Source organism: Piliocolobus tephrosceles, chromosome 13, assembly GCF_002776525.5.
Source record: "Piliocolobus tephrosceles isolate RC106 chromosome 13, ASM277652v3, whole genome shotgun sequence".
NCBI classification, from domain to species: domain Eukaryota; kingdom Metazoa; phylum Chordata; class Mammalia; order Primates; family Cercopithecidae; genus Piliocolobus; species Piliocolobus tephrosceles.
In genome coordinates, this window is record NC_045446.1 from 52,317,127 (window position 1) to 52,343,731 (window position 26,605).

General features: G+C 41.8%; 1 protein-coding gene across 11 annotated transcripts in view; it reads right to left on the reverse strand.

Annotated features, from left to right (window-relative positions):
* LOC111555030 (F-actin-monooxygenase MICAL2) overlaps nucleotides 1-26,605 on the reverse strand; it is a 254,364-nt gene that overhangs the window by 11,879 nt on the left and 215,880 nt on the right. For 10 of the 11 annotated variants that reach the window (XM_023230812.2, XM_023230818.2, XM_023230820.2 and 7 more), the window contains 2 exons: nucleotides 23,629-23,722; nucleotides 644-746 (listed from right to left, as the gene is read on the reverse strand). In XM_023230812.2, the coding sequence (XP_023086580.2) occupies nucleotides 644-746; nucleotides 23,629-23,722 (197 nt within the window). The remainder of the gene's footprint in view (nucleotides 1-643; nucleotides 747-23,628; nucleotides 23,723-26,605) is intronic. The other variant, XM_023230813.2, reaches the window with a different exon arrangement.

A 26,605-nucleotide genomic window follows, 5' to 3' on the forward strand; every position in this document is an offset into this window, starting at 1 on the left:
AAGTACCTCCTGGGTTGGGGCAAGAATGAAATGATACAGCATAAATGGAAGCACCCAGCACGACTTGTGGCACTTAAATTTATATTACATGTTACTTTTTCCCCTCTAGAATGATGACAGGTATAGTGACCTTCAGCTTTTTCAGAATGTGGTGAGATCCATCTCCACTTTTTGATCTCCCAACGAGGCTGCAACTGCATTCAGAGAGGACAGTCAGCCAGATCTTAGTTCTTCATTCTCTTAAAGCCAAAGGAAGTGGTCAGGCATATGTCACTGAGTCCTTCCCAAGATTTACACTCAGAGGCCAGACACAGCCTTCCCATTGCAAGTGTGTGATCACTCTTTTAACATGGGCCCAGGGAACAGAGATGGATTGAAAATGCCTTATCCAAATGACCTTTAGCTCCAGACCCATTACCCGAAATCTATTTTAGCCACAGGACTCTGCAGAGAGAACAGACAGCTAAAGATTCTTTGCACTAATGCCAGCATGATATGCAAGACATAAAATATCAATTTGCCTCAATCACTATTCTGTATGCACAAGGAGAAAAAGTCCCGAGACTTCAGCCTAGGAGGGTAAGCCACCCCCCTTTGCCCCTTTGCTTTTAGGACTCACTGGTATCTGTGTTGCCTTACTTACATGATTAGGAGCTCCGACTCATATCGCATTAATTTATTCTTCTCCAGAACCAGCTTAAACCATTCCTGCAAAAGCTGTGCTTCATCCTGTGTGCCTGAATCTGCTTAAGAAATCAACAGCAAATGGGTTAGATTGGCATTTCTCTCCCCATGATCAAACTGCTTTGAGCCACTTTAGCAGGTTATGTTTGTAGTGAGAAGGGCTCTGCAGGCAGCAGCTGCCTGACACCCTGTAGATGCCTCCAGGTTATGGGCATGACAAATAAAACCCACCTGTGCATGCTCTGGGTACGTGTGTGGGGGGGTCTTCTCGGACACTTAGGGCATGACCACTCCAGTTCCAGTGGTCACATAACCATGATAACATCCCACCACAAACGACCTTCCCCTTGCCTACTCGTATATTCTTTGTAAAACTTATACATGTATATGCATCACATTCTTCACCAAGGACAACTCTAGCTGCTGGTCATCATTTCCTTTTTTTTTTCCCCCAGATCAAATGCCTGCTGAGTGCCCAGGTGGCGTGTGGCTCCTTCCATGGGGCAGGGAAGCTCATGCCACATTTGGTCACAGAGGAGTGTTGACTGGCATTTTGATTTTTTGAACAAAGAAAAGTCAAATAATAACAAAAGAAGTTATTAGCTTTGTGTCTCATGGGGGTAAAGTTATATCCATATATTCTTATTACTTAGATTATGACCTTTATTAAACAGAAGAAGAATCATGAGAAAACTGGCACTGCTTCTTGGATATTTAATGTTAGACACTAAGTATCTAGGTACTAAAATGTTAAAAGGTGGCTTTCGAATATTTCACCCTGAAGGGAGAACACAAGCTGTATGGCAAAAGCTCATGGCCATCCTAGAAGGATTTATCCTGGAGGGTCCTATACACAGAGGGGAAAACAAGGCAGACAGAAGCTTTGTGTGACCTTGTGCAAGTTGCTTAACTTCTCAGAACCTCTGCTTCTTCACTAGTTAAACTGGAATGAGAAGATACACAGGCAATATGATAATAATGAGCTGCTGTTTATTTTGTAGTGATTACATGACAATTGATGGGCTATGTGCCTTATATGCAGCATCTAATTTAATCCTCATAACAAACTTTTCTGTAGATACACTTATCATCACCACTTGATAGCTGAAGAAATGGAGGTTTAAAAGATTAAACTTGCCCAAGTTCACAGTAAGCAGCAGAGCTAGAGCCTGAACTTAACTGTGTCTGATCCTTAACTGTGTCTTCACTGCTATGTATATTTCTCCCTCCCTCCTGCTAAAGTAGTCTTTTAAGGTAAACAATACGCCTAGTTCATTGCCTTGCACATAGCAAGAAATCCATAAAACTTAGTTCCCTTTTCTCCCTGTCTCCTGGACCACCTTTTTATTGATAATGAAACTGGGGCCCAGAAAGATTTACAGTCATGTCTCAGTATTTATGGAGGACTGTTCTAGGACCCCCTCTTGGATATCAAAAGCCATGAGTGCTCAAGTCCCTTATATATAATGACATAGTATGGTCAGCTCTTCAAATCTGTGGGTTCCTCATCTGTGGATTCAACCAACTGTGGATGAAAAAAATATTTCACAAAGTTCCAAAAAACACAAATTTGCTGTACTTCAAGTACTATGTTGAATCCATACAAATGAAGTAATTTGTAGGCATTGTGTTGGGTATTATGAGTAATCCAGACATGATTTTGAAATATGGGAAGATGTGCATAGGTTATATGCAAATACCATGCCTTTTTTTTTTTTTTTTTTTTTGAGACAGAATCTCGCTCTCTTGCCCAGTCTAGAGTGCAATGGCACGATCTTGGCTCACTGCAACCTCTGCCTCCTGGGTTCAAGCAATTCTCCTGCCTCAGCCTCCTGAGTAGCTGGGACTACAGGTGTGCACCACCACACCTAGCTAAGTTTTATATTTTTAGTAGAGATGGGGTTTCACCATGTTGGGCAGGATGGTCTTGAACTCCTGGCCTGAGATGATCCTCTTGCCTTGGCCTCCCAAAGTGTTGGGATTACAGCTGTGAGCCACCGTGCCTGGCCTGCTATGTCATTTTATATCAGGGTCTTGTGCATTCATACATTTTAGTATCTGCACAGGAGTTCTGGACCCAGTCCTACATAGATACCAAGAGGTGACTGTATTTGCATATAACCTATACACATCCTTTAGTATATTTTATATAATTTCTAGATTATTTATAATACTGAATATGATATAAATGCCATGTCAATATTTGCCATATCGTATTGGTTTTTCTATTTGTATTATTTTTTATTGTATTATTTTAATTTTTCTCTAAATATTTTCAATTTGCAGATGCAGAAGGGTGAACTGTATATGCAATATCCCAGATTATTTACTTTATGGGCAAACTGGTGCTAGAATGCAGAGCTTGGCTTCTGTTTCATTCATTCACTTAATAACACCTATCTATCAGACATCTCCTATGTGTTGGTATTACCTTAGGTACTGGAAATATAGTGATATATAATTTTACATTGCATGAGAAATTTGCAGATAGTAAGGCATTGTGCCTACCAAAAAGGATATCATTAGATGCTGTTTGGATCAGATGGACTCAAAGAGCTAGAATAAAATAGAATATTAGAAAACAATCACAATAAAGCAACAAAAAGCACTGTGGGCACACGGGGGAGGGAGGATTTTCCTGATCAGGGTGTGAGGCTGGACTTTTTGAGGGACTGGAACACTTTTGAGAGGAAATAATGAGGGTGGAAGAGGACATTTTTCAAGAAGAGGGAACAACTTGAGGAAAGAGGAGGGAATAGGGAAGAAGATGGTAGAGACAGAGATTGGGGGGACTGAGGGGCACGGAGGGGTGGGCAAGGAGGCCTGGCATTTTTTTGATGATTTCATCACAGAGAATAGTGCTAAGGCATTTGCACTTCATGCTGTAGAACACAAAGGGACATTAAAGGAGGTGGAGTAGGAGAATGATGTGTGAAGTGTCGTGTGTGAAGGACTAAAGTGAGAGAAGGAGGAGGGAGGGAAATAAGGTGTTATCCTTTCTTAGGTTTCTTGAGTGAATGAATGTTTGAGCAAGCAAATGTATAAACATTGAGGGTCAACATCTTCTAAGCGTTGTATGTGGTGCCAGATAGGGGCTAGTAAACACTGCTTCCAGCTCTTTAGGTAACTGGTAGCGCATGGTCCATTGGGGAAAACCAACACAGCCAAATAGAATACAACATGCCTCTTGTGAGAACACAGGAGGCAGGCAATTAATTGTGCGTGGAGAAAGCAAGGGAAAGCCTCAGAGAGGGGACAGCAGGTGCACTCAGTCTAAATGGATGAGTAAGTTTGCCAGGGAGAGGAGGGAAAGAACAAGGCATTCACAGACATTTGTTATTGGATGAAATAATGAAGTATGTATGCCAGAGATCATATAGAACATAGAAGTTAAGAATGTACACTTTAAACTCAGACTTGGGATCAAAATGCCACTCCTCTACTTCCCATTGTGTGGGCCTGAGTGATTATCATAGACTTCCTAAGCCTCGGTCTCTTTATTTGCCATGCAGCTGCAGTGGGATTATGCACACAAAGCCCTTATCCCAGTCCTGGCACATAGTATAAGCTCAATAAATGGGAACTGTCACTACTGAAATCATACAATACACATTGGTAGAAGAACCCTCCGGGGTCATCTGGTCCAGCCATGAGCCAATGCAGGAATTCCCTCCATTCCTCCCTGACAGGTGACCGCTCTATAATTATCCATGGGATGAGGGAGCTCCCTTCTGTTCAGGAAGTCTACTGCAGGGCTGTGTACTTTGAAGTCCTGAAAACTTCTTTCTATTGGCCTTCAATGAGTTGACAGCTAGCCACTGATTCCAGTTTTTCTCCCTGGAGGAGGATGGAAAACAGTAACTGTATATTTTACATGACAGACCTTTAGATATTTGAGGACACGTCTCACAATTGACTGAAGTTTGCTCTTTTTACGGTGCCTCCAGATCGTCTGTCATTTTGTCATAGGCAGGATGCCCATTCTACTTACCCTCTAATTTTCCAAGATATATCTTAAAGAGAGTCTAGAATTAAACAATATATAAACAACCCAAAATGGAGAGACCCTCTCACACCTTCATCCTATGCCCAGAGATTGAGAAGTCTTTTTAGCAGCATTTTCACTGGGCCTCTTATTTACCAGTAAATGAACTCTGGCTTTTCCACAACGGTGGTAGTTAAGTCTGATACCTTCATCTTCTACTTGTGCAACTGATCTTTTTCATAACCCAATTCAAGACTTTATATGCATCTTGTTAAATATCACCTTATTTATTTGGCCCATTATGGAAACATCTTTTGAATATTTTATCCAGCTGATACATTTCTCCTAACTCTGAGATTTCTGCAGAATTGATAAATGGGCATCCTGTACATTTATGTGATATTAGAAAGCAAAATGTCAGATGGAACTGGACATGGAAGACAGTCATCTGGCCCATCATTAGGGACCTTTCTCAGCCTTTGGATGAAGCCGACTCTATATGCACCAAACTGGTATCATCTAGCCCACATTGCTATATCTTGTCTATGAGGCTGTTAGAAAGATGACCAAGGTCAAAATAATTTCCTGAACTGAAGTTCCACAATGTCTGTCACGTTCATTGGCACTACAAACCTTGCATCTCCACCCAGAAAAAGAAATGATATTTGTTTTTTACAGCTTCTCAGTAAACACTAGTGGTTCCTAGTAATCTCAAAATTCTTTCGAAATACTCACAATTTCTTTTCTTTTCTTTCTTTCTTTTTTTTTTTTTTTTGAGATGGAGTCTCGCTCTGTTGCCCAGGCTGGAGTGTAGTGGTGCAATCTTGACTCACTACAAGCTCCGCCTCCCAGGTTCACGCCATTCTCCTGCCTCAGTCTCCCAAGTAGCTGGGACTACAGGTGCCCACAACCACGCCCAGCTAATTTTTTTGTATTTTTTTTTTAGTAGAGACGGGGTTTCACCATGTTAGCCAGGATGGTCTCGATCTCCTGCCTTGTGATCAGACATCGTGCCTGGCCCACAATTTCTTTAATAATTATTTCTAGGTTGGGCGTGGTAGCTCACACCTGTAATCCCAGCATTTTGGGAGGCCGAGGCGAGGGGATCATCTGGGGTCAGGAGTTCAGGACCAGCTTGGCCAACATGGTGAAACTGCGTCTCTACTGAAAATACCAAAAATTAGCTTGGCATGGTGGTAGGCACCTGTAATCCCAGCTACTCAGCGGCTAAGACAGGAGAATCGCTTGAAACTGGGAGGTGGACGCTGCAGTGAGCCGAGATTGCACCACGGCACTCCAGCCCGCGCAACAGGAGCAAAACTCCATCTCAAAATAATAATAATAATAATTGTTTCTAGAATTTTGACAAGGGTCATAATTCATGTTTCTTTGCCATATGAAAAGTGGAAAATGTGCTCCAAAACCTCTAATCTTTTGGTTCCAAAATTCTCCATGAGTTTTCAAAGACTGAGGTCATACGTACAAGCTATTCCTTTTGTTTTGCTTTGTTTTGTTTTGTTTTTGAGAACGAATCTCACCCTGTCACCCGGGCTGGAGTGCAGTGGTGTGATCTCTGCTCACTGCAACCCCTGCCTCCCAGGTTTAAAAGAGTCTCCTGTCTTAGCCCCCTGAGTAGCTGGGATTACAGGCATGTGCCACCATGCCTGACTAATTTTTGTGTTTTTAGTAGAGATGGGGTTTCACCATGTTGCCCAGGCCGGTCTTGAACTCCTGGGCTCAAGTGATTCAGCCTCCCACAGTGCTGGGATTACAGGTGTGAGCAATTGCACCCGGTCAATGTGCAAGATATTTCAAAAGCAGGGGCTTAACTCAGCAACTTCTGATTGAGTAATGCTACATGCAAGACACCATTCTATGTTCCATCTTTCACCTGGGCTTACAGCTCTCTCATTTTTTCCACCTGTCTAGATTCAGTCCCTTTTAGATATTTGTTTAATGTTTCTAGATTGAGGATCGTTTTCCCTTGATAGAGAAAACAGAAAAGCTGAGAGCTGAGAATTCTGCCTTTCCTCGTCATCTAACATTATACCATCTGCCACACACACTGGGCCTATCCTTCCTTGTTCTCAATCCAAAAGAAGCAGCTTTCAAGACACTATTTTGCTGTCTTTAGAGCATTTTTTTGTTGTTTTTCAGATTCAGCCTCTTTGCTGCATTATACCCACAGGTTCTAGCTAGACTTTTATCCAGGATTACATATCCTTTTTTCAATCTTTTGTGTCCTAAAATCTGGCCTGTTAGAGAGTTCTCTGTGCTGCCACAGTGATTTTCCTTGACACTGTACTTGACAAACACAGGTTGAACAGAATCACTCAATTTAATTATTTTTTCAGTGGAATAACTTGTAATTTGTAATTTTGTTGGCTACAGTTCTTTTTTTTTTTTTTTTAGTGGAATGAAGCTCTTGTTGCCCAGGCTTGCGTGCAATGGCATGATCTTGGCTCACTGCAACATCTGCCTCCTGGGTTCAAGCAATTCTCCTGCCTCAGCCTCCTGAGTAGCTGAGATTACAAGCACCTGCCACCACGCCTGGCTAATTTTTGTATTTTTAGTAGAGATAGAGTTTCACCATATTGGCCAGGCTGGTCTCGAACTCCTGACCTCAGGTGATTCACTCGCCTCGGCCTCCCAAAGTGCTGGGATTACAGGTGTGAGCCACGGTGCCCAGCCTATTTTTCAGCATCTTCCTTTCTTCAGTAGTCAAACACACTTTGGGGGATCTTTGGATGTAGAATCAAGTGCAGGCTTCCAGGAATCTGCCTTCCCAAAGTGTTGGGTTCAGGGTGACTGTGCCCAGTTCAGCCTTGCCTTGCTCTCCGCTCCAACCATGCACCAAGAGGTTCCTCTACGATTTCCGTCAGCTCCCTGCGCCCTCCCCATCAGATTCCTTCCTGTGGGTCCTGATGAAGGCAGCATTGCCCCTCGCTATAAATGCAATAGAGCAAAGTGAAAGAAGCATGGGCTTTGAAGTCAATCAGACCTTGGTCTGCCACTTAGAAACATGTGGCTTTGGGCACATAACCTCACATCTCTCTGCCTGAGTTTCCTCCTGTGGAAACTGGGGATGGTGATGATAGTACTACCTTATAAATTGGATTGAATGAGCCGATGCCTATCAAATGCTTAGCATTGTGCTCGGCACATAGTAAACACTCAGTAAACTGTACCGTTGTTACTCCTACCTTGCCATTTCTTCCAACATCTAGTTCTATAGTTCAGTATGGATTATTTCCTGTTCACCTTTAGAATTCAGCTAGAGTATAACCCCTGCCTTGATTATACATGGCTAAACTTTATTTTGTAACTTAACGTGAAGTTAACAGAAACTCATAAAAAATAATTTTTTTTGGCTTCATGTACATGAAAAGGTCACGTGGCTGTGTGGATCATCCGCACTTCTTGGGAAGACACGAACACCTGGTACCTATGCGATGGTTTGCTTATCCACATCTCCATCTGGTCCCATAGCTGCTGGTGCATGGAAAACCCTTTCAGGGGACTCTCATGACCAGTTAGGAACCAGGATGCAGCTGCAATGGCGCAGCCAAAAGGCAAGCAGCCACTGGCTGTGAATAGAATGGCCCAGTTCTCCAGCCCTTCCTTCCTCTCACCCTCTGCCTGGGTCCACTGTCAACTGGCTCTTCAATTGTTCCTGTGTCCTCATCACATGACTTTTCCTGTGAAAAATGTAAATATCCCACTTGCTGAGGTGAAATGATCAAAACCCAACACAAAATGACTTTTTATTAATAGAGTCATTTATATTGGCTCACTTTTGCCCAACAGTGCTCTCAAAATTGCAAAGCACACTATGTCACTCCCAAACATCAAGACTGGTAAATCTTAGTCCCTACCTATCCTAGGGTGACTGGCATGTAAAGGTCAACAACTTTTTTCTTTTCTTTTTTTTTTTTTTTAAGACAGAGTCTTGCTCTGATGCCCAGGCTAGAGTGCAATGGTGCAATTTTGGCTCACCACAACATCCACCTCCCAGGTTCAAGCAATTCTTTTCTTCAGCTTCCTGAGTAGCTGAGACTACAGGCACTCACCACCAAGCTCACCTAATTTTTATATTTTTAGTAGAGATAGGGTTTCGCCACATTGGCCAGGCTGGTCTTGAACTCCTGACCTCAGGCGATCCACCTGTCTTGGCCTCCCAAAGTGCTGGGATTAGAGGCATGAGCCACTGCGCCAGGCCAATAACATTTTTTTGGAATGGATAGTAGTAGAGAAAAAAATGATCTATTTCTTCTTTAGACTCATGTCTTTTTTTTGTTTTTTGTTTGTTTTTAACCTTTTTTTTTTTTTTTTTTTTTTTTTTTGTAGGTAATGCTGAAGGCTTCTCTGATTATGTATTGGTGTGTTTTTTTTCCAAGTTGGGTCTTGTTTTGCCGTGTGGTTCATAACTATCTATCCCTTTTGATGTGATTTTGCACCTCCTTAGAATCTGTGAGAAGTCTTAATTCAGTGTTCGCTGCAATTTTGTTGATGTACTCTTCATCCTCACTGATGATCTAGGGGCCTTCAAGGGGCTTTAGAGAAAGTGGGGCAGGAACTCTCAATAGCAGTGTGCAGGGCCTCTCCCCTGGACTGGCTGGGTTTTGGTCCCTGCCTTTTGTTCTCTGGTCTCTGGTCAGCACTCCACTCTGGAGCTCATGCACAGACCTGTTTCATTCAAGTCTCTACCAACCTTCATACCTGGAGCTCTGGGTATGTCTGTCTCCCACAGGCTCCTTACATAGAATGATGATCATCCAGAAAGCTGTGCTGTGGATCTGGCCTGATTCAGTCTTGACAAGCCCAGGATGCTAGTAGCTAGCTCACAATTCTGTTCTGGGAGTCAGAGCATGCAGCTGAAAAATAAAAATTCTCATCTTCCCCTTTTAAATTACTTTTTTTTGTTTTAAACTGTATATTTTTCAGAAACAAAATAATTTTTCTTGACTTTGGGCTTTATTGAAATTGTATTATACTGTATGTATTCTTCCACAACTTGCTTGCTTTAAATTCAAAATTATGTTGTAAAAATGCATCCATGTGACTGATTCATTTTCACTGCTGTATATATAATATTCAGTTATATGACTATACCACAAATTATTCATTTTCCTGTTAATGGATATCTGAGTTGTTCTTATGAGTTCTGCTATTATGAGCATTCTTCTATGTGTCTTTTTGGCCATGAGGGTAAGAGTTTCTCTGGAATATATATCAGGAATGAAATTCTTAAATTGTAGAGTATGCACATATTCAACTTTACAGCCTAAAGCCAAATTGTTTTCCAAAGTGTTGTGACAATTTATGTTCCCACTAACATTGAATAAGAACACCCCTTGTCCCTCACCCTTGCCAAGTACTTAGTATTATCAGATTTTTAAAGTTCTAATAACTTAATAGTTTTCAATAATTTCTTACTATCGTCTGAATTATTTGTATTTTCCTGTCTTTTTCCTAGGTTTATTAGACATTTAGTATTCTTCTGTGAAAAGTATATTTATGTCATTTGTCTATATTTATATGGTTATTTGCCTATTTCTTACTGATTCGTAAGAGTGGAAATATTCTAGAATGCTGATTCTTTTTTGGTTATATTTTTTTGCAAACACAGTCGACCGTCTGTATCTGAGCCTTCTACATCCTCAGATTTAACCAATTGTGGATTGAAAATATTCTGGAGGAAAAAAAGGATGGTTGTGTCTGTACTGAACATACACAGAGTTTTTTTTTCTTGTCATTATTCCCTAAACAATATGGTATAAAAACTATTTACACAACATTTACATTGTATTCAGTATTATAAGTAATCTAGAGAAGATTTCAAGTATGCGACAGGACATGCACAGGTTAGATGCAGTGACTACGCCATTTTATATCAGGGACTTGAGCATCCTCAAATTTTGGTAACTTCAGGGGTTCCGGAACAAATCCTCTGTGGATAACAGAGTGTGACTGTATATTTTCCAAATGAGTGGCTTTTCATTTCCTTTATAGTATCTATTGACTAACACCTGAGGTAAAAAAAATTCTTCTTAACATCTCAAGTTTCAATTTTCACATTAAAGTCCTTAATCTTCATGGAATCGATTTGTTTGTATGGTACAAAACAAGACTCAATTTCGTTTTTTTCCTCTATGGAAACCAATTGTCTCAGAATCACTTACTTCCTGCGATGTCTAACGTTACTGCTGGCTCATATCAACTTTTCATATATATGAGATTATGTTTGGGTCCTCTGGTGACTTTCAGCAAAGTATTAAAATTGGCTCCATAAGATAGTACATATTTTTTGCTAGACTAGGTACCTTATATTTTTGATGCTAATATAAGTGATATCTTCGTTACTTCATTTTCTAGGTGTTTGATGCTGAGATATTGAAATGCAATTAATTTTTCTAGTTTGAGCTTATATCCAGTCACTGTTATTTAGGTCCTTATTAAGTTTAATAGTTTACTTGTACATTTTGGGGTTTTATTCAAATAAACAATCATAGCATCCAGAAATAAGAACATTTTTTTTTTCTGTCTTTCCAAACCTCTTGCCTTGTCTTACCACACTGTTGGGATCTTTTGCACAATGTTAAATAGAAGACTTAAGAGTAGGCAACATTATCTTATTACTGATTTTTGAAGAAATGCTTCTATTTAACAGTGATGTTTGCTGCATGGTTTTGGAAGATATGTTTCAACTAGGAAAGTTCTATTCTGTTCTATTTTTTTTTTTTGCTAAAAGTTTTTAGCAAATGGATGTTAAATTGTGTCAAATGATTTTCCTTCTTCTATTGAAAAGACCATAAGATTTTCCTCTTTAATTTTTCAATATGGTAGTTGTAAAATCGCCCTCAGATTGCCAGATTTAAAAATTAATGGGATTAAGTGTTCATTATATTCTTTTATCTTTTTGAATCTTTGCTGTATCTGTGGTTGCATCTGCCCTTTCCATTTCTTCTTTATTTCTGTCTTCTGTTTTGTTTTTAAAAAACAACTTAAGAGGGTCAGCTTTAGTCTCTTATTAGTTTGTTCAATATTTGGCTTGCAATGAGGCCATGGGCTTCCTACTGAGTGGTCAGTGAAGCTGGACACAGAGGCGAATACATAGCAAGTGGACTGTCGGTATTTGTTGAGTGAGCCAGTCTTCCATAGACTAGGAGTGTTCCTGTACATCTTTGCTGAGTGAGCCAAACTGCAAGGCCCTACCATCCTCTGAACCTGAGCCATTCCTCTAACTAATCAGGTAGAGAATTCCGAGAAGTGGGTCAGGATACTACCGTGTGACTACTGCACAACTACTTGCTTCCTGGGAAAGGGGAAATGGCTCATTTACTGCTTGCTATAAAAGCTGCTGAGTCTTTTTCCCGGGGCTCCCTAGCTATGGGACAACTGACTGCATGCACAGGTGCCATCTGGGCTCATCATGTCACACCATGGGACTTGGGGACAGGGCAACTTGGGCTACCGTGCTGATGCTCCTGCTGTTTGCTATGCTGTGAATAATAAACTCTCTTGCTCTGATGTACTGAATTTTGTTGTTTACTTTTTGCACCTATAACATTATGGCAAACAACCCAAATTTCTTGCATGCTTAATCATCCACTTCGAAGTCTTATTACTCCTGGCCATTATCTATAAGGTTGGTGTCCTTTTCTGACAATATCCCACTATATTATGTGACAAAATAATATTATCTGTGTTTTTGTGTTCATGGCTACGTGTATTTAGAGAGACTCCTTTAGAATCACAGAATCACAGAAGATTTCAACCCTTCCCCTGCTCTGCTGATTTATGAATACATAGTAACCAGCCATGTCTAATGATGGATGAAAGGGTACAACCTTTAATCCACTGCCTTCCAGTACCTTTTGAGAACAAATAGTTATGGAAGGAAACCTAAGAATATCTATTTCCTAAAACCCATTCCCAAATTGTGGCAGAGTGTCAGAAAGGCATGCCTCAAAACCCATAGTCTGCTATCTTTGTTGAACAGCTTGTACTGCATTGCTGTTTTTTTGGGGGGGGCAGTGGTGGCGGGGGTGTAGGAATGATAACAATGAGTCTTCATTGAGATCCTTGTTTGGACCAGGCATGCAAAATTCATGTATTACAAATATTTATAGAAACCAGCTTAAATCTCTTTTAGGGAGTATAGTTATAAATGAATGTGGATGGATGAACAAATAAATACAATTTGAGTAGTCATTGACCATCCAGCTGTGTTTTATAATAACAGGGATATAAAAGAAAAGAGAAGAAATATTTTTGAATACCTATTTGTATTTCAGGCCCTTTTTTGGGTGCTTTACTAACATTATTTCACTTAATCTTTTCTTCATACCACCCCTGTGAGGTTGGTATTATTCATTCAATTTTACAGATGAGAAAATCTGGCAGAAGAGTAAATAATTGTATAAGGGCTACATTGGGATTCAAACTCAGGAGGGTCTGACTCTAATGCCTGTGCTCTGTCCAGGACACCTCACTCTACATTATCCAGGAACTTTTATTCCTCGGGTCCTCAGCAGCAGCGAAAACCATGGAGTCTAAGCCCAACTACTTCCCTGGTTCTAGTGAGGCTTTTGCTGGCATTTCTCACAAAATGTGTGCTCCTGCTGCCACCTGCTGGCACCTTGCGCATCCTAATTTTCCTTGGTAAACCCCTCAGTCTCCAGGAAGTAGAAACCATCTGGCTCCAAAAAAGGCGAGAAATTCCATGCAGACGACTAGCTGGTAAATCTTCCCCAAAGCTGGTAAAGCTATAAGGGAATAATTATTCTTATTCACCTCCCCTGGGGAGAAATCCTTTCTCCTTCGAAGTTACTCAGTTTTCATCAGATTCCAGGTATTGAAGGAAAGCCCAGATTGTGTTACCCAGACCACTTAAATTTGAATGGTGGTCTCTTGCTAGATTGTGGTATTCCATGCCCCTAGTAGGTAACACTGATCATCACATTGACAAGCAACAAGCCAGCAGGTAACAAACAGTGCCTCAACCAACAAGAGTCTAAGTGGCTGCAGAGCTGGGCTTGGCCTCTTTCCAGAAGATGGTAGGGCCCCCAGGAATCAGGTTCCTGCATATCCTGGTCCTTCACCTGGCCAGCTAGGACCAAGAGGGGACTTTCTTCCCTCTGTCAAAGACATCACACACACACACACACACACACACACACACACACACACTCTCTCACTCCACCACGTCCTGCAAAACATAATGATTTGTCTTCTGGGGTGGATTGTTAGATTTTTGTTTTCTTTTGTTTCCCTTTCCTTGACAAAATGGGGAAAAACCCTTTCCGGGGGCGGGAGAGCTTATTTCTGACTGCTGGAAAAAAGAAAGCAGGAATTGTTGTCACGACAATGAGGAGCTCATCAAAGCCTCATTTTGCTCATCAGCCATCATTGCCCTCCATCCCGCACCCCCGCATGTTCCTCTAATTCAATGCCCGCCTAATGAATAACTCCCAGAACAAAAGCCCCTTTCAGGCGGCCTACATAATTATCAGAGGAGCCTTGCATAACTGTCGCAGACTACTCATGGTTTCAGGTCTGTCTCTAAATTTGGTTATTCACAACCTTTATAGCTCAATATTATTGCCTAACTGTGATCATTTTCTAATTATCCTAATAATACCTATTAAATAATTCCCATTAAATCACTTGAACCCGAGCAGCACAGGCCAGCTCAAATACAGCTTAACCTAATAAGCATTGGTCATTCATTAAGCAACAGGGCAACCTCTTAGAGAGACTGAATAGAATACTAAACCACCAAGGAATATTATTATTGCACAAATGTTATTACAAGTTAGAGTATATTAATTTTGGTGCCTGGTTTGCAAAACTTCTATTTGGTTTTGAGGCCACTCTCCGTGACTTGACTCTTTTAGTCTCCAGCCCCTTGTTGATCTGCATCTATCACCCACACAAGGACAATCCAGGGAAAAAGGCCCATAAACTTAACAGGGGAATTAAATTACCAAGGATATAAAGGGAATGAATGGAATCCATCTTCTGGCTGGCTTGGCACACCTCTGAAACATCACAAGCTGGCCAGATTTCTTTTGCTATAACTGAAAATAGCTCTCTCTTTTCTTTTCTTTTTCTTTTTTTCATATTTGGGGATGAGGAAGATTTTTAGAAGATGCTTTACAATTTTGGTTTCTATCATTTACATTTCAAGCAGTAAAAATTAGACAAATTCTTTAAAAGAAGATGTGTGTGGATACTTAGTAATATTTTGTAAAATGATGCGAGTAGTGTTTACTGAATGCCTACAGCATAGTCAATACTCTGGCAGAGACTTTGCCTATCAATACCCCTAATTCTCAAAATGACCTGGTAATATGGGGATTAGTATCTTCATTTTTCAGATAAGAAATCTAGGGCCAGAGAGGTTAAGTGATTTTCCCAGGACTATGCAGCCTAAGTGGAGTGGAACAGAATTTGAACATAGAACTTATTGGCACCCACAGCTCCCCACTTTCCACCATGCCACCTCTTGGCCTATGTTGCTGGCGGCAAACTGAAGCATATTCTGGCTTTTCTGGTTTTTCCTTTCCCTTTTTTTTTTTTTAATTTTTTTTTATTATTATACTTTAAGTTCTAGGGTACATGTGCTTAACGTGCAGGTTTGTTACATATGTATACTTGTGCCATGTTGGTGTGCTGCACCCATCAACTCGTCAGCACCCATCAATTCGTCATTTATATCAAGTATAACTCCCAATGCAATCCCTCCACCCTCTCCCCCATGATAGGCCCCGATGTGTGATGTTCCCCTCCCCAAGTCCAAGTGATCTCATTGTTCAGTTCCCACCTATGAGTGAGAACATGCGGTGTTTGGTTTTCTGTTCTTGTGATAGTTTGCTAAGAATGATGGTTTCCAGCTGCATTCATGTCCCTACAAAGGATGCAAACTCATCCTTTTTTATGGCTGCATAGTATTCCATGGTGTATATGTGCCACATTTTCTTAATCCAGTCTGTCACAGATGGACATTGGGGTTGATTCCAAGACTTTGCTATTGTGAATAGTGCCGCAATAAACATAAGTGTGCATGTGTCTTTGTAGCAGCATGATTTATAATCCTCTGGGTATATACCCAGTAGTGGGATGGCTGGGTCGTATGGTACATCTAGATCTAGATCCTTGAGGAATTGCCATACTGTTTTCCATAATGGTTGAACTAGTTTACAATCCCACCAACAGTGTAAAAGTGTTCCTATTTCTCCACATCCTCTCCAGCACCTGTTGTTTCCTGACTTTTGAATGATTGCCATTCTAACTGGTGTGAGATGGTATCTCATTGTGGTTTTGATTTGCATTTCTCTGATGGCCAGTGATGATGAGCATTTTTTCATGTGTCTGTTGGCTGTATGAATGTCTTCTTTTGAGAAATGTCTGTTCATATCCTTTGCTCACTTTTTGATGGGGTTGTTTGTTTTTTTCTTGTAAATTTGTTTGAGTTCTTTGTAGATTCTGGATATTAGCCCTTTGTCAGATGAGTAGATTGCCAAAATTTTCTCCCATTCTGAAGGTTGTCTGTTCACTCTGATGGTAGTTTCTTTTGCTGTGCAGAAGCTCTTTAGTTTAATCATATCTCATTTGTCAATTTTGGCTTTTGCTGCCATTGCTTTTGGTGTTTTAGACATGAAGTCCTTGCCCATGCCTATGTCCTGAATGGTACCACCTAGGTTTTCTTCTAGGGTTTTTATGGTATTAGGTCTAACATTTAAGTCTCTAATCCATCTTGAATTAATTTTCGTATAAGGAGTAAGGAAAGGATCCAGTTTCAGCTTTCTACTTATGGCTAGCCAATTTTCACAGCAGCATTTATTAAATAGGGAGTCCTTTCCCCATTTCTTGTTTCTCTCAGGTTTGTCAAAGATCAGATGGCTGTAGATGTGTGGTATTATTTCTGAGGACTCTGTTCTGTTCCATTGGTCTATATCTCTGTTTTGGTACCAGTACCATGCTGTTTTGGTTACTGTAGCCTTGTAGCATAGTTTGAAGTCAGGTAGCATGATGCCTCCAGCTTTGTTCTTTTGGCTTAGGATTGTCTTGGCAATGCGGGCTCTTTTTTGGTTCCATATGAACTTTAAAGCACTTTTTTCCAATTCTGTGAAGAAACTCATTGTAGCTTGATGGGGATGGCATTGAATCTATAAATAACCTTGGGCACTATGGCCATTTTCACGATATTGATTCTTCCTATCCATGAGCATGGTATGTTCTTCCATTTGTTAGTGTCCTCTTTTATTTCACTGAGCAGTGGTTTGTAGTTCTCCTTGAAGAGGTCCTTTACATCCCTTGTAAGTTGGATTCCTAGGTATTTTATTCTCTCTGAAGCAATTGTGAATGGAAGTTCATTCATGATTTGGCTCTCTGTTTGTCTGTTACTGGTGTATAAGAATGCTTGTGATTTTTGCACATTAATTTCGTATCCTGAGACTTTGCTGAAGTTGCTTATCAGCTTAAGGAGATTTTGGGCTGAGACGATGGGGTTTTCTAAATATACAATCATGTCATCTGCAAACAGGGACAATTTGACTTCTTCTTTTCCTAACTGAATACCCTTGATTTCTTTCTCTTGCCTGATTGCCCTAGCCAGAACTTCCAACACTATGTTGAATAGGAGTGGTGAGAGAGGGCATCCCTGTCTTGTGCCAGTTTTCAAAGGGAATTTTTCCAGTTTTTGCCCATTCAGTATGATATTGGCTGTGGGTTTGTCATAAATAGCTCTTATTATTTTGAGGTACGTTCCATCAATACCAAATTTATTGAGCGTTTTTAGCATGAAGGGCTGTTGAATTTTGTCAAAAGCCTTTTCTGCATCTATTGAGATAATCATGTGGTTCTTGTCTTTGGTTCTGTTGATATGCTGGATTACGTTTATTGATTTGTGAATGTTGAACCAGCCTTGCATCCCAGGGATGAAGCCCACTTGATCATGGTGGATAAGCTTTTTGATGTGCTGCTGAATCCGTTTTGCCAGTATTTTATTGAGGATTTTTGCATCGATGTTCATCAGGGATATTGGTCTAACATTTTCTTTTTTTGTTGTGTCTCTGCCAGGCTTTGGTATCAGGATGATGTTGGCCTCATAAAATGAGTTAGGGAGGATTCCCTCTTTTTCTATTGATTGGAATAGTTTCAGAAGGAATGGTACCAGCTCCTCTTTGTACCTCTGGTAGAATTCAGCTGTGAATCCATCTGGTCCTGGCCTTTTTTTGGTTGGTAGGCTATTAATTATTGCCTCAATTTCAGAGCCTGCTATTGGTCTATTCAGGGATTCAACTTCTTCCTGGTTTAGTCTTGGAAGAGTGTAAGTGTCCAGGAAATTATCCATTTCTTCTAGATTTTCTAGTTGATTTGCGTAGAGGTGTTTATAGTATTCTCTGATGGTAGTTTGTATTTCTGTGGGGTTGGTGGTGATATCCCCTTTATCATTTTTAATTGCGTCTATTTGATTCTTCTCTCTTTTCTTCTTTATTAGCCTTGCTAGCGGTCTGTCAATTTTGTTGATCTTTTCAAAAAACCAACTCCTGGATTCATTGATTTTTTGGAGGGTTTTTTGTGTCTCTATCTCCTTCAGTTCTGCTCTGATCTTAGTTATTTCTTGCCTTCCGCTAGCTTTTGAATGTGTTTGCTCTTGCTTCTCCAGTTCTTTTAATTGTGATGTTAGAGTGTCAATTTTAGATCTTTCCAGCTTTCTCTTGTGGGCATTTAGTGCTATAAATTTCCCTCTACACACTGCTTTAAATGTGTCCGAGAGATTCTGGTATGTTGTATCTTTGTTCTCATTGGTTTCAAAGAACATCTTTATTTCTGCCTTCATTTCGTTATGTACCCAGTAGTCATTCAGGAGCAGGTTGTTCAGTTTCCATGCAGTTGAGCAGTTTTGATTGAGTTTCTTAGTCCTGAGTTCTAGTTTGATTGCACTGTGGTCTGAGAGACAGTTTGTTATAATTTCTGTTCTTTTACATTTGCTAAGGTGTGCTTTACTTCCAATTATGTGGTCAATTTTGGAATAAGTGCGATGTGGTGCTGAGAAGAATGTATATTCTGTTGATCTGGGGTGGAGAGTTCTATAGATGTCTATTAGGTCCGCTTGGTGCAGAGATGAGTTCAATTCCTGGATATCCTTGTTAACTTTCTGTCTCGTTGATCTGTCTAATGTTGACAGTGGGGTGTTGAAGTCTCCCATTATTATTGTATGGGAGTCTAAGTCTCTTTGTAAGTCTCTAAGGACTTGCTTTATGAATCTGGGTGCTCCTGTATTGGGTGCATATATATTTAGGATAGTTAGCTCTTCCTGTTGAATTGATCCCTTTACCATTATGTAATGGCCTTCTTTGTCTCTTTTGATCTTTGATGGTTTAAAGTCTATTTTATCAGAGACTAGGATTGCAACCCCTGCTTTTTTTTGTTCTCCATTTGCTTGGTAGATCTTCCTCCATCCCTTTATTTTGAGCCTATGTATGTCTCTGCATGTGAGATGGGTCTCCTGAAGACAGCAGACTGATGGGTCTTGACTCTTTATCCAGTTTGCCAGTCTGTGTCTTTTAATGGGAGCATTTAGTCCATTAACATTTAAGGTTAATATTGTTATGTGTGAACTTGATCCTGCCATTATGATATTAACTGGTTATTTTGTTCGTTAGTTGATGCAGTTTCTTCCTAGCCTTGATGGTCTTTACATTTTGGCATGTTTTTGCAATGGCTGATACCGGTTGTTCCTTTCCATGTTTAGGGCTTCCTTCAGGGTCTCTTGTAAGGCAGACCTGGTGGTGACAAAATCTCTAAGCATTTGCTTATCTGTAAAGGATTTTATTTCTCCTTCACTGATGAAACTTAGTTTGGCTGGATATGAAATTCTGGGTTTAAAATTCTTTTCTTTAAGAATGTTGAATATTGGCCCCCACTCTCTTCTGGCTTGTAGAGTTTCTGCCGAGAGGTCTGCTGTTAGTCTGATGGGCTTCCCTTTGTGGGTAACCCGACCTTTCTCTCTGGCTGCCCTTAAGATTTTTTCCTTCATTTCAACTTTGGTGAATCTGGCAATTATGTGTCTTGGAGTTGCTCTTCTCGAGGAGTATCTTTGTGGCGTTCTCTGTATTTCCTGAATTTGAATGTTGGCCTGCCCTACTAGGTTGGGGAAGTTCTCCTGGATGATATCCTAAAGAGTGTTTTCCAATTTGGTTCCATTTTCCCCCTCACTTTCAGGCACCCCAATCAGACGTAGATTTGGTCTTTTTACATAATCCCATACTTCTTGCAGGCTTTGTTCATTTCTTTTTCTTCTTTTTTCTTTTCTCTTCTTGCTTCATTTCATTCATTTGATCCTCAATTGCTGATTCTCTTTCTTCCAGTTGATCAAGTCGGTTACTGAAGCTTGTGGATTTGTCACGTATTTCTCGTGTCATGGTTTTCATCTCTGTCATTTCATTTATGACCTTCTCTGCATTAATTATTCTAGCTATCAATTCTTCCACTCGTTTTTCAAGATTTTTAGTTTCTTTGCGCTGGGTACGTAATTCCTCCTTTAGCTCTGAGAAGTTTGATGGACTGAAGCCTTCTTCTCTCATCTCGTCAAAATCATTCTCTGACCAGCTTTGATCCGTTGCTGGCGATGAGCTGCGCTCCTTTGCAGGGGGAGATGCGCTCTTATTTTTTGAATTTCCAGCTTTTCTGCCCTGCTTCTTCCCCATCTTTGTGGTTTTATCTGCTTCTGGTCTTTGATGATGGTGACATACTGATGGGGTTTTGGTATAGGTGTTCTTCCTGTTTGATAGTTTTCCTTCTAATAGTCAGGACTCTCAGCTGTAGGTCTGTTGGAGATTGCTTGAGGTCCACTCCAGACCCTGTTTGCCTGGGTATCAGCAGCAGAGGTTGCAGAAGATACAATATTGCTGAACAGCGAGTGTACCTGTCTGATTCTTACTTTGGAAGCTTCCTCTCAGGGGTGTACTCCACCCTGCGAGGTGTGGGGTGTCAGACTGCCCCTAGTGGGGGATGTCTCCCAGTTAGGCTACTCAGGGGTCAGGGACCCACTTGAGCAGGCAGTCTGTCCGTTCTCAGATCTCAACCTCCATGTTGGGAGATCCACTGCTCTCTTCAAAGCTGTCAGACAGAGTCGTTCGGGTCTGCACAGGCCTCTGCTGCTTCCCCTGTTGTTTTTTTAGCTGTGCCCTGTCCCCAGAGGCGGAGTCTACAGAGACAGGCAGGTTTCCTTGAGCTGCTGTGAGCTCCATCCAGTTCGAGCTTCCCAGCGGCTTTGTTTACCTACTTAAGCCTCAGCAATGGCAGGCGCCCCTCCCCCAGCCTCGCTGCTGCCTTGTGGTTAGATCGCAGACTGCTGTGCTAGCAATGAGGGAGGCTCCCTGGCGGTGGGACCCTCCTGGCCAGGTGTGGGTATAGTCTCCTGGTGTGCCCATTTCCTTAAAGTGCAGTATTGGGGTGGGAATTACCCTATTTTCCAGGTGTTGTGTGTCTCAGTTCGCCTGGCTAGGAAAAGGGATTCCCTTCCCCCTTGCGCTTCCCAGGTGAGGCAATATCTCGCCCTGCTTCAGCTCTCGCTGGTCGGGCTGCAGCAGCTGACCAGCACCGATTGTCCGGCACTCCCCAGTGAGATGACCCCAGTACCTCCGTTGAAAATGCAGAAATCACCGGTCTTCTGTGTCGCTCGCGCCGGGAGTTGGAGACTGGAGCTGTTCCTATTCGGCCATCTTGCTCCGCCCACCCTCCTTTCCCTTTCTAACACTCTCACTGAGATCAGCAGATTCTCAAAGACAAGGACCAGAGCCTTCTGGACTGGGAATATGACCAAGCACCAAACAAGGTAAGTTCATTCTACCGAAAGCCCCACAGCAGCTGTAGAGATGGACAGTGACTCTCAGTCCAGGCAGCAAGAAACTCTTTATATTTGTAATAAGTCCACTTCTTTTTTTTTTTTTTTTTTCCGGAGACGGAGTCTCGCTCTGTCGCCCAGGCTGGAGTGCACTGGCGCGATCTCGGCTCACTGCAAGTTCTGTCTCCCGGGTTCATGCCATTCTCTTGCCTCAGCCTCCCAAGTAGCTGGGACTACAGGCGCCCACCACCATGCCCAGCTAATGTTTTGTATTTTTAGTAGAGATGGGGTTTCACCATGTTAGCCAGGATGGTCTCGATCTCCTGACCTCGTGATCCGCCCGTCTCGGCCTCCCAAAGTGCTGGGATTACAGGCATGAGCCACAGTGCCCAGCCTGTAATAAGCCTACTTCTAATGAGCAAATTTGGGTCATCTTTGCAAGGAAATCCAGCGCATTTTAGTGAAAAAGCAAACAGGTATTGGTTAATCATCTGCTCCAAGCCAGGCACTGGTCTATGAATATTACATAAATTATTTTAGCTAATCCTCACCACGAATACAAGTAACTATTATTATCACTCCCAATTTACCAACAAGAAAACTGAGGCACAGAAGAGGTAAAGTCTGACTCTAGCATTTCCCTGAAATCTAGTCCTAAATTAACCATGCAGTTAATGAAACTGGAACCTCAGGACCCCTCACTCGGATGGGTCTTCGCAAGGTTCTGGAAGCAGCCCTCACAATTTTACATGCATGACTGCATGAACTCCAGGCCTCAGGAAATCTGGGTCTGCACCTGCTAGTGTCATCGCTGTCACATAACCGGACTTTTAAATAATTGAAATCCTAATGTTTCACTTGTTAAGTAACAAGTAACCTGTTATTTATATTATTGCACATTATTTCAGTGCTCGGTTTTTCACCTTTTATATCCCAAATGCTGAAGGCTGAAGACATTACATTATAAAATTAAAGAGACAACAACCCCAACAAACTCTTAGGGCCCCCGAATTCATGAGCCACACACCTACTGGAAGATTTCCGAAAATGTTGATTTAAGCCATTCCTTACCTGAAAACCCATTCACTGGCTCATTTGTGAAGATATTTCATGTCTTTTCACATTTGACCTTTGCAGGCGCTGTTCCCTCTGCCAGAACAATCTCCTCTTCACTGGTTAACTCTTGTTCCTCCTCAGGTTCTCATCGTATAGATCACCCCTTCCCAGAAGCCTTGCCCGCTGGCTCCCCTTGCCCCAGGATCACTTAGGCACTTCTTGGTTCTGTTCATATTGTACCTAATGCTTGCTCCTATCACAGCATTTGTCATACTGTATTGTGGCTTACCTCTTTACCTATGTGTGTCTCTCAATGGACTATAAACTTCTCAAGGTAGGAACTGCTTCATACTCATTGTTACAGACCCAGTGTTTTAATGACTAATACATAGTAGGTCTTCACCAGATGAATTCTGTTTGAATCTAAGAATCTGAAACTATTACTGGAATAGTTACCACTTATTGCTTTACCTTGGGCCAGGCAACGTGTTAACTTAAGCATCATATATAATTTCTTCTTTAATCCTTATATCAGTTCTATAAAGGAGAAAACCACTATTATCCCCATTTTAGATGAGAAAATGAAAAAGCATAAAGGTTTATAACATGACTGGCCCAAGGCCATACAGGTAGTAAAGGAAAAACCAGGACATTGACTCACTCTGGGCTTTGAATTACTACCAACACTGGTCCAATACCCATATATTTCTCCTGAATTTATTTTAATCCCTGAATTACAAAGAACATTCATGTTAGCCAGTGGAGAGGTAGGGCTGGATAGAAACACAGTTACAAGGTCTACGGGCTGACCAATGCTCCTGGGAATTTCAAATTGGGCCACTAGTTTGATTTTTACATTTGATCTTGGCCAAAAGGCCGAGAGGCAGTAGTTTGATGTTTAAAGTGTGCAGCAGTTGTGGATTTAGCACCATATGTCCATGCTAACAGCTCCCCAGCAGGTGACAAGGTCTGTTTTCCTCAGATGGTTAGACTAGTACTATTCTCAGACCACGCCCACTGCTCCGGATCTGCTGGGATGCCGTACCTGCTTCTCCTCGCAACGCCTTCTCCAGCCTCACACCCTGGATCTCAGAAGCCCTCTGCAGCTCCTCCACCTCCTCCAGCTGCCTCTGGATGGCCTGCAACACCAGGATCAGATGTCACACAAGGACTTTCCACATAAAGTCCAAAGAGGGGCCGATTCTGTCAATTGCTTTCCAAGAGAAAGAGTCCCTTTCACTTGTGATGGTCCTGCCTTGAGTAACTAGGCAAGTACCTCTGAATCCCAGACAACTATACCCTGATGTTTCCCTTCCTTAGCATGCAACATAAAGCAAGGAATATGTGTGTATGTTCAACTGGCCCCTAAATAGACATTAAAACAGTCCCCTTAGACAAGGCCAATCACAGATGTCCTCCAAGACAGAGGCTGTTGGGTGAGGTGAGCAGTCATCATGGCTCCTGGACTCCTTGGAGCCAACAGCCCCTGACTATGGCCATGGCATAATGATTGGAGCTGCAGCCACTGTTCAGAGTAAGGTAGGGGGTCCGGGGGCAAACATGGTACTTGCCTAATCTATTTTCCCCAAGAAGAACCAGCCTATACCTCCCAAGGAGTCAGTCTGGAGAAAGAGAACTGAGCCAGCTCTCGGGGTTTCGTGCTCCTGTTTTAGATTGTCCTGCTCCTGTCCTTAGCTACAAATTGTACCTGTTCTTTCATTGCATCATGGGCAGATGCCCAGCGTTCTTTCATTGTGGAAGTGTACTGTGGCTTTGTTACTAGCAGGTTGTTAAGGCGAGACACAAGATGTTTAACTTGTTAGGGATGACATCATCCTCTCCTTAGGTTCATTATAGACACCTGTTAAGGTCTGGGGTCATGACTGCATTTGCGTTTACATATTTATTTTCTTTACTATTAATCTCTTGTGTATATTACAAAGGAAAGTTAGGGAAAAGCCATTCCTATATAAATTTTGTTCATCCCCATCCATTTTCTCTGCTTTCAAATACCATGCTGTCAAAAGGCATATCCCTTGGCAGAACAGACTTTGCAGCTGGCAGAACAGGTATATTCAAGGAACTGTCAGTTGTTTGGGCAGTCAGAATGCCTGTGTTCCTTTTCTGTTTTACTTTACTCTGTCTCACTCCCTTCTTCCTTAACCCCACATCTTTCTAAATCTCCCCTGGAATCACAAGTACAGCAGCCGAGACCCCTCCAACCCCGGAAAGAGACCCAAGCAGGGAGGGGTGGGGCCTGTGCAACCACCTGGCTCTTCTTGTCCCAGCTATGAGTGCTTAAGTCCCAACATAATATCTGAAATAGATGGAAAGTCTACTTAAAACTACTTGTAATTTCATGCCCTCTTCCTGTCTCTCCCTTAAAGACAATTACATCTTTACAAATCCATCTCTTGCTGGCATGCTGTAGAATTGCTAAAGAAAGGAAGCACCTAAATGGCTTTATTAATGATCACTGTGCAGTTACAGCTATCTAGTTCTTAGAGACTAAATTGTGTCCCATCCGAAAGACATATGTTTGTCACACCCCCAGTGTGACTATATTTGGAGATAAGGCCTTTAAGGAGGTAATCAAGGTGAAATGAAGTCATAGGGCTGGGGCCCTAATCCAACACAGCTGATGTCCTTACAAGAGGAAAAGACACCAGAGATATTTTTCTCTGCTCATGTGAATTCACAGAAAGACCATGTGAGGACATGTGAAGAAAGCGGCTGTCTACAAGCCAGGAAGAGAGGCCTTACCAGGTGTCAAACCTGCCAGCACCTTGTTCTCGGCTCCAGAACGTGAGGAAAATGAGTTTCTATTGTTTAAGCCACCCGGTCCGTGGTACTTTGTTATGGCAGCCCAAGCAGATGAATACAGTGGTCATTCTTTAGAAACTAAGCATGAGGCTGGACATGGTGGCTCACACCAGTAATCTCAGCATTTTGGGAAGCTGAGGTGGGAGGATCACTTGAGCTCAGGAGTTCGAGACCAGCCTGGCCAACATGGTGAAAACCCGTCTCTACTAAAAATACAAAAATTAGCTGGGCACAGTGGTAGGCATCTGTAATCCCAGCTACTTGGGAGTATGAGGCAAGAGAATCACTTGAACCCAGCAGGCAGAGGTTGCAGTGAGCTGAGATCACACCACTGCACTCCAGCCTGGGCAACAGAGCAAGACTCTGTCTCAAAAAATAAAACAAAAAACAATTAAGGATGAAAGTCTCAGAGATTCAAAAGGGCTGCTATGGGTGCCAGCAGGACTCAAAAGGCCATTGTAATTCCTCTCTTATCATAACTTTCTGTGATGAAAATACAAGGAAGAGGCATTGCCTAGTTTGCCAATCAATATCATAAGACTTGTCTTGTTCTTGGAAGGAAAAGTTGCAGTGTTTCAAGGAAACCTGTTTTAGAGGTTGCAAGTGGACAGAAGTGACTTTTCCCCATTCGCTAGGTGAAAGAGGTGGCTCCCAAGCCAGCCACGGAGAAGGGGAAAGGAGGGTGGATTGAATGACATCACTCTGGTCAGAAATAGTGTGTAGGATTATTAGCCAGATAAAGGGATTAAATGGAGAAAGGGATGTGAGGGTATACTGGAATAACATGAGTGGTCATTCTAAGTCTGTGTATCCTAAAACCCAACCCTTGTTCAAGACTAGGCTTGGGTTCCTCAGAGAAATGGAGGATGCCTTGACTTTCTGCTTCATTTTGCCTATCTGTGATGGAGTTGCGGCTGAGCAACTTGGGCGGAAGTGTTCAAAGTGAGCAATCAGGCCAGGAAATCTGTACTGGAATGCTAGATACTTATGATTTCAACTAATCTTGAAATGGAGACAGCCTTTAATAGCTGCCAGTTTAGTAAAGACACTGTCAGGGAGTTGGTGGAAGGTTTGTGTCCTCACAGAGGACAAAACTAAGGTCACTGCTATGTGGCTGTCAGGGATGACTCCCAAGGCCATGCGTTGACTCTTTTTCCAGCCTCACATGTCTGCAGATGGAGGAGTGGCTGAGAATAGGC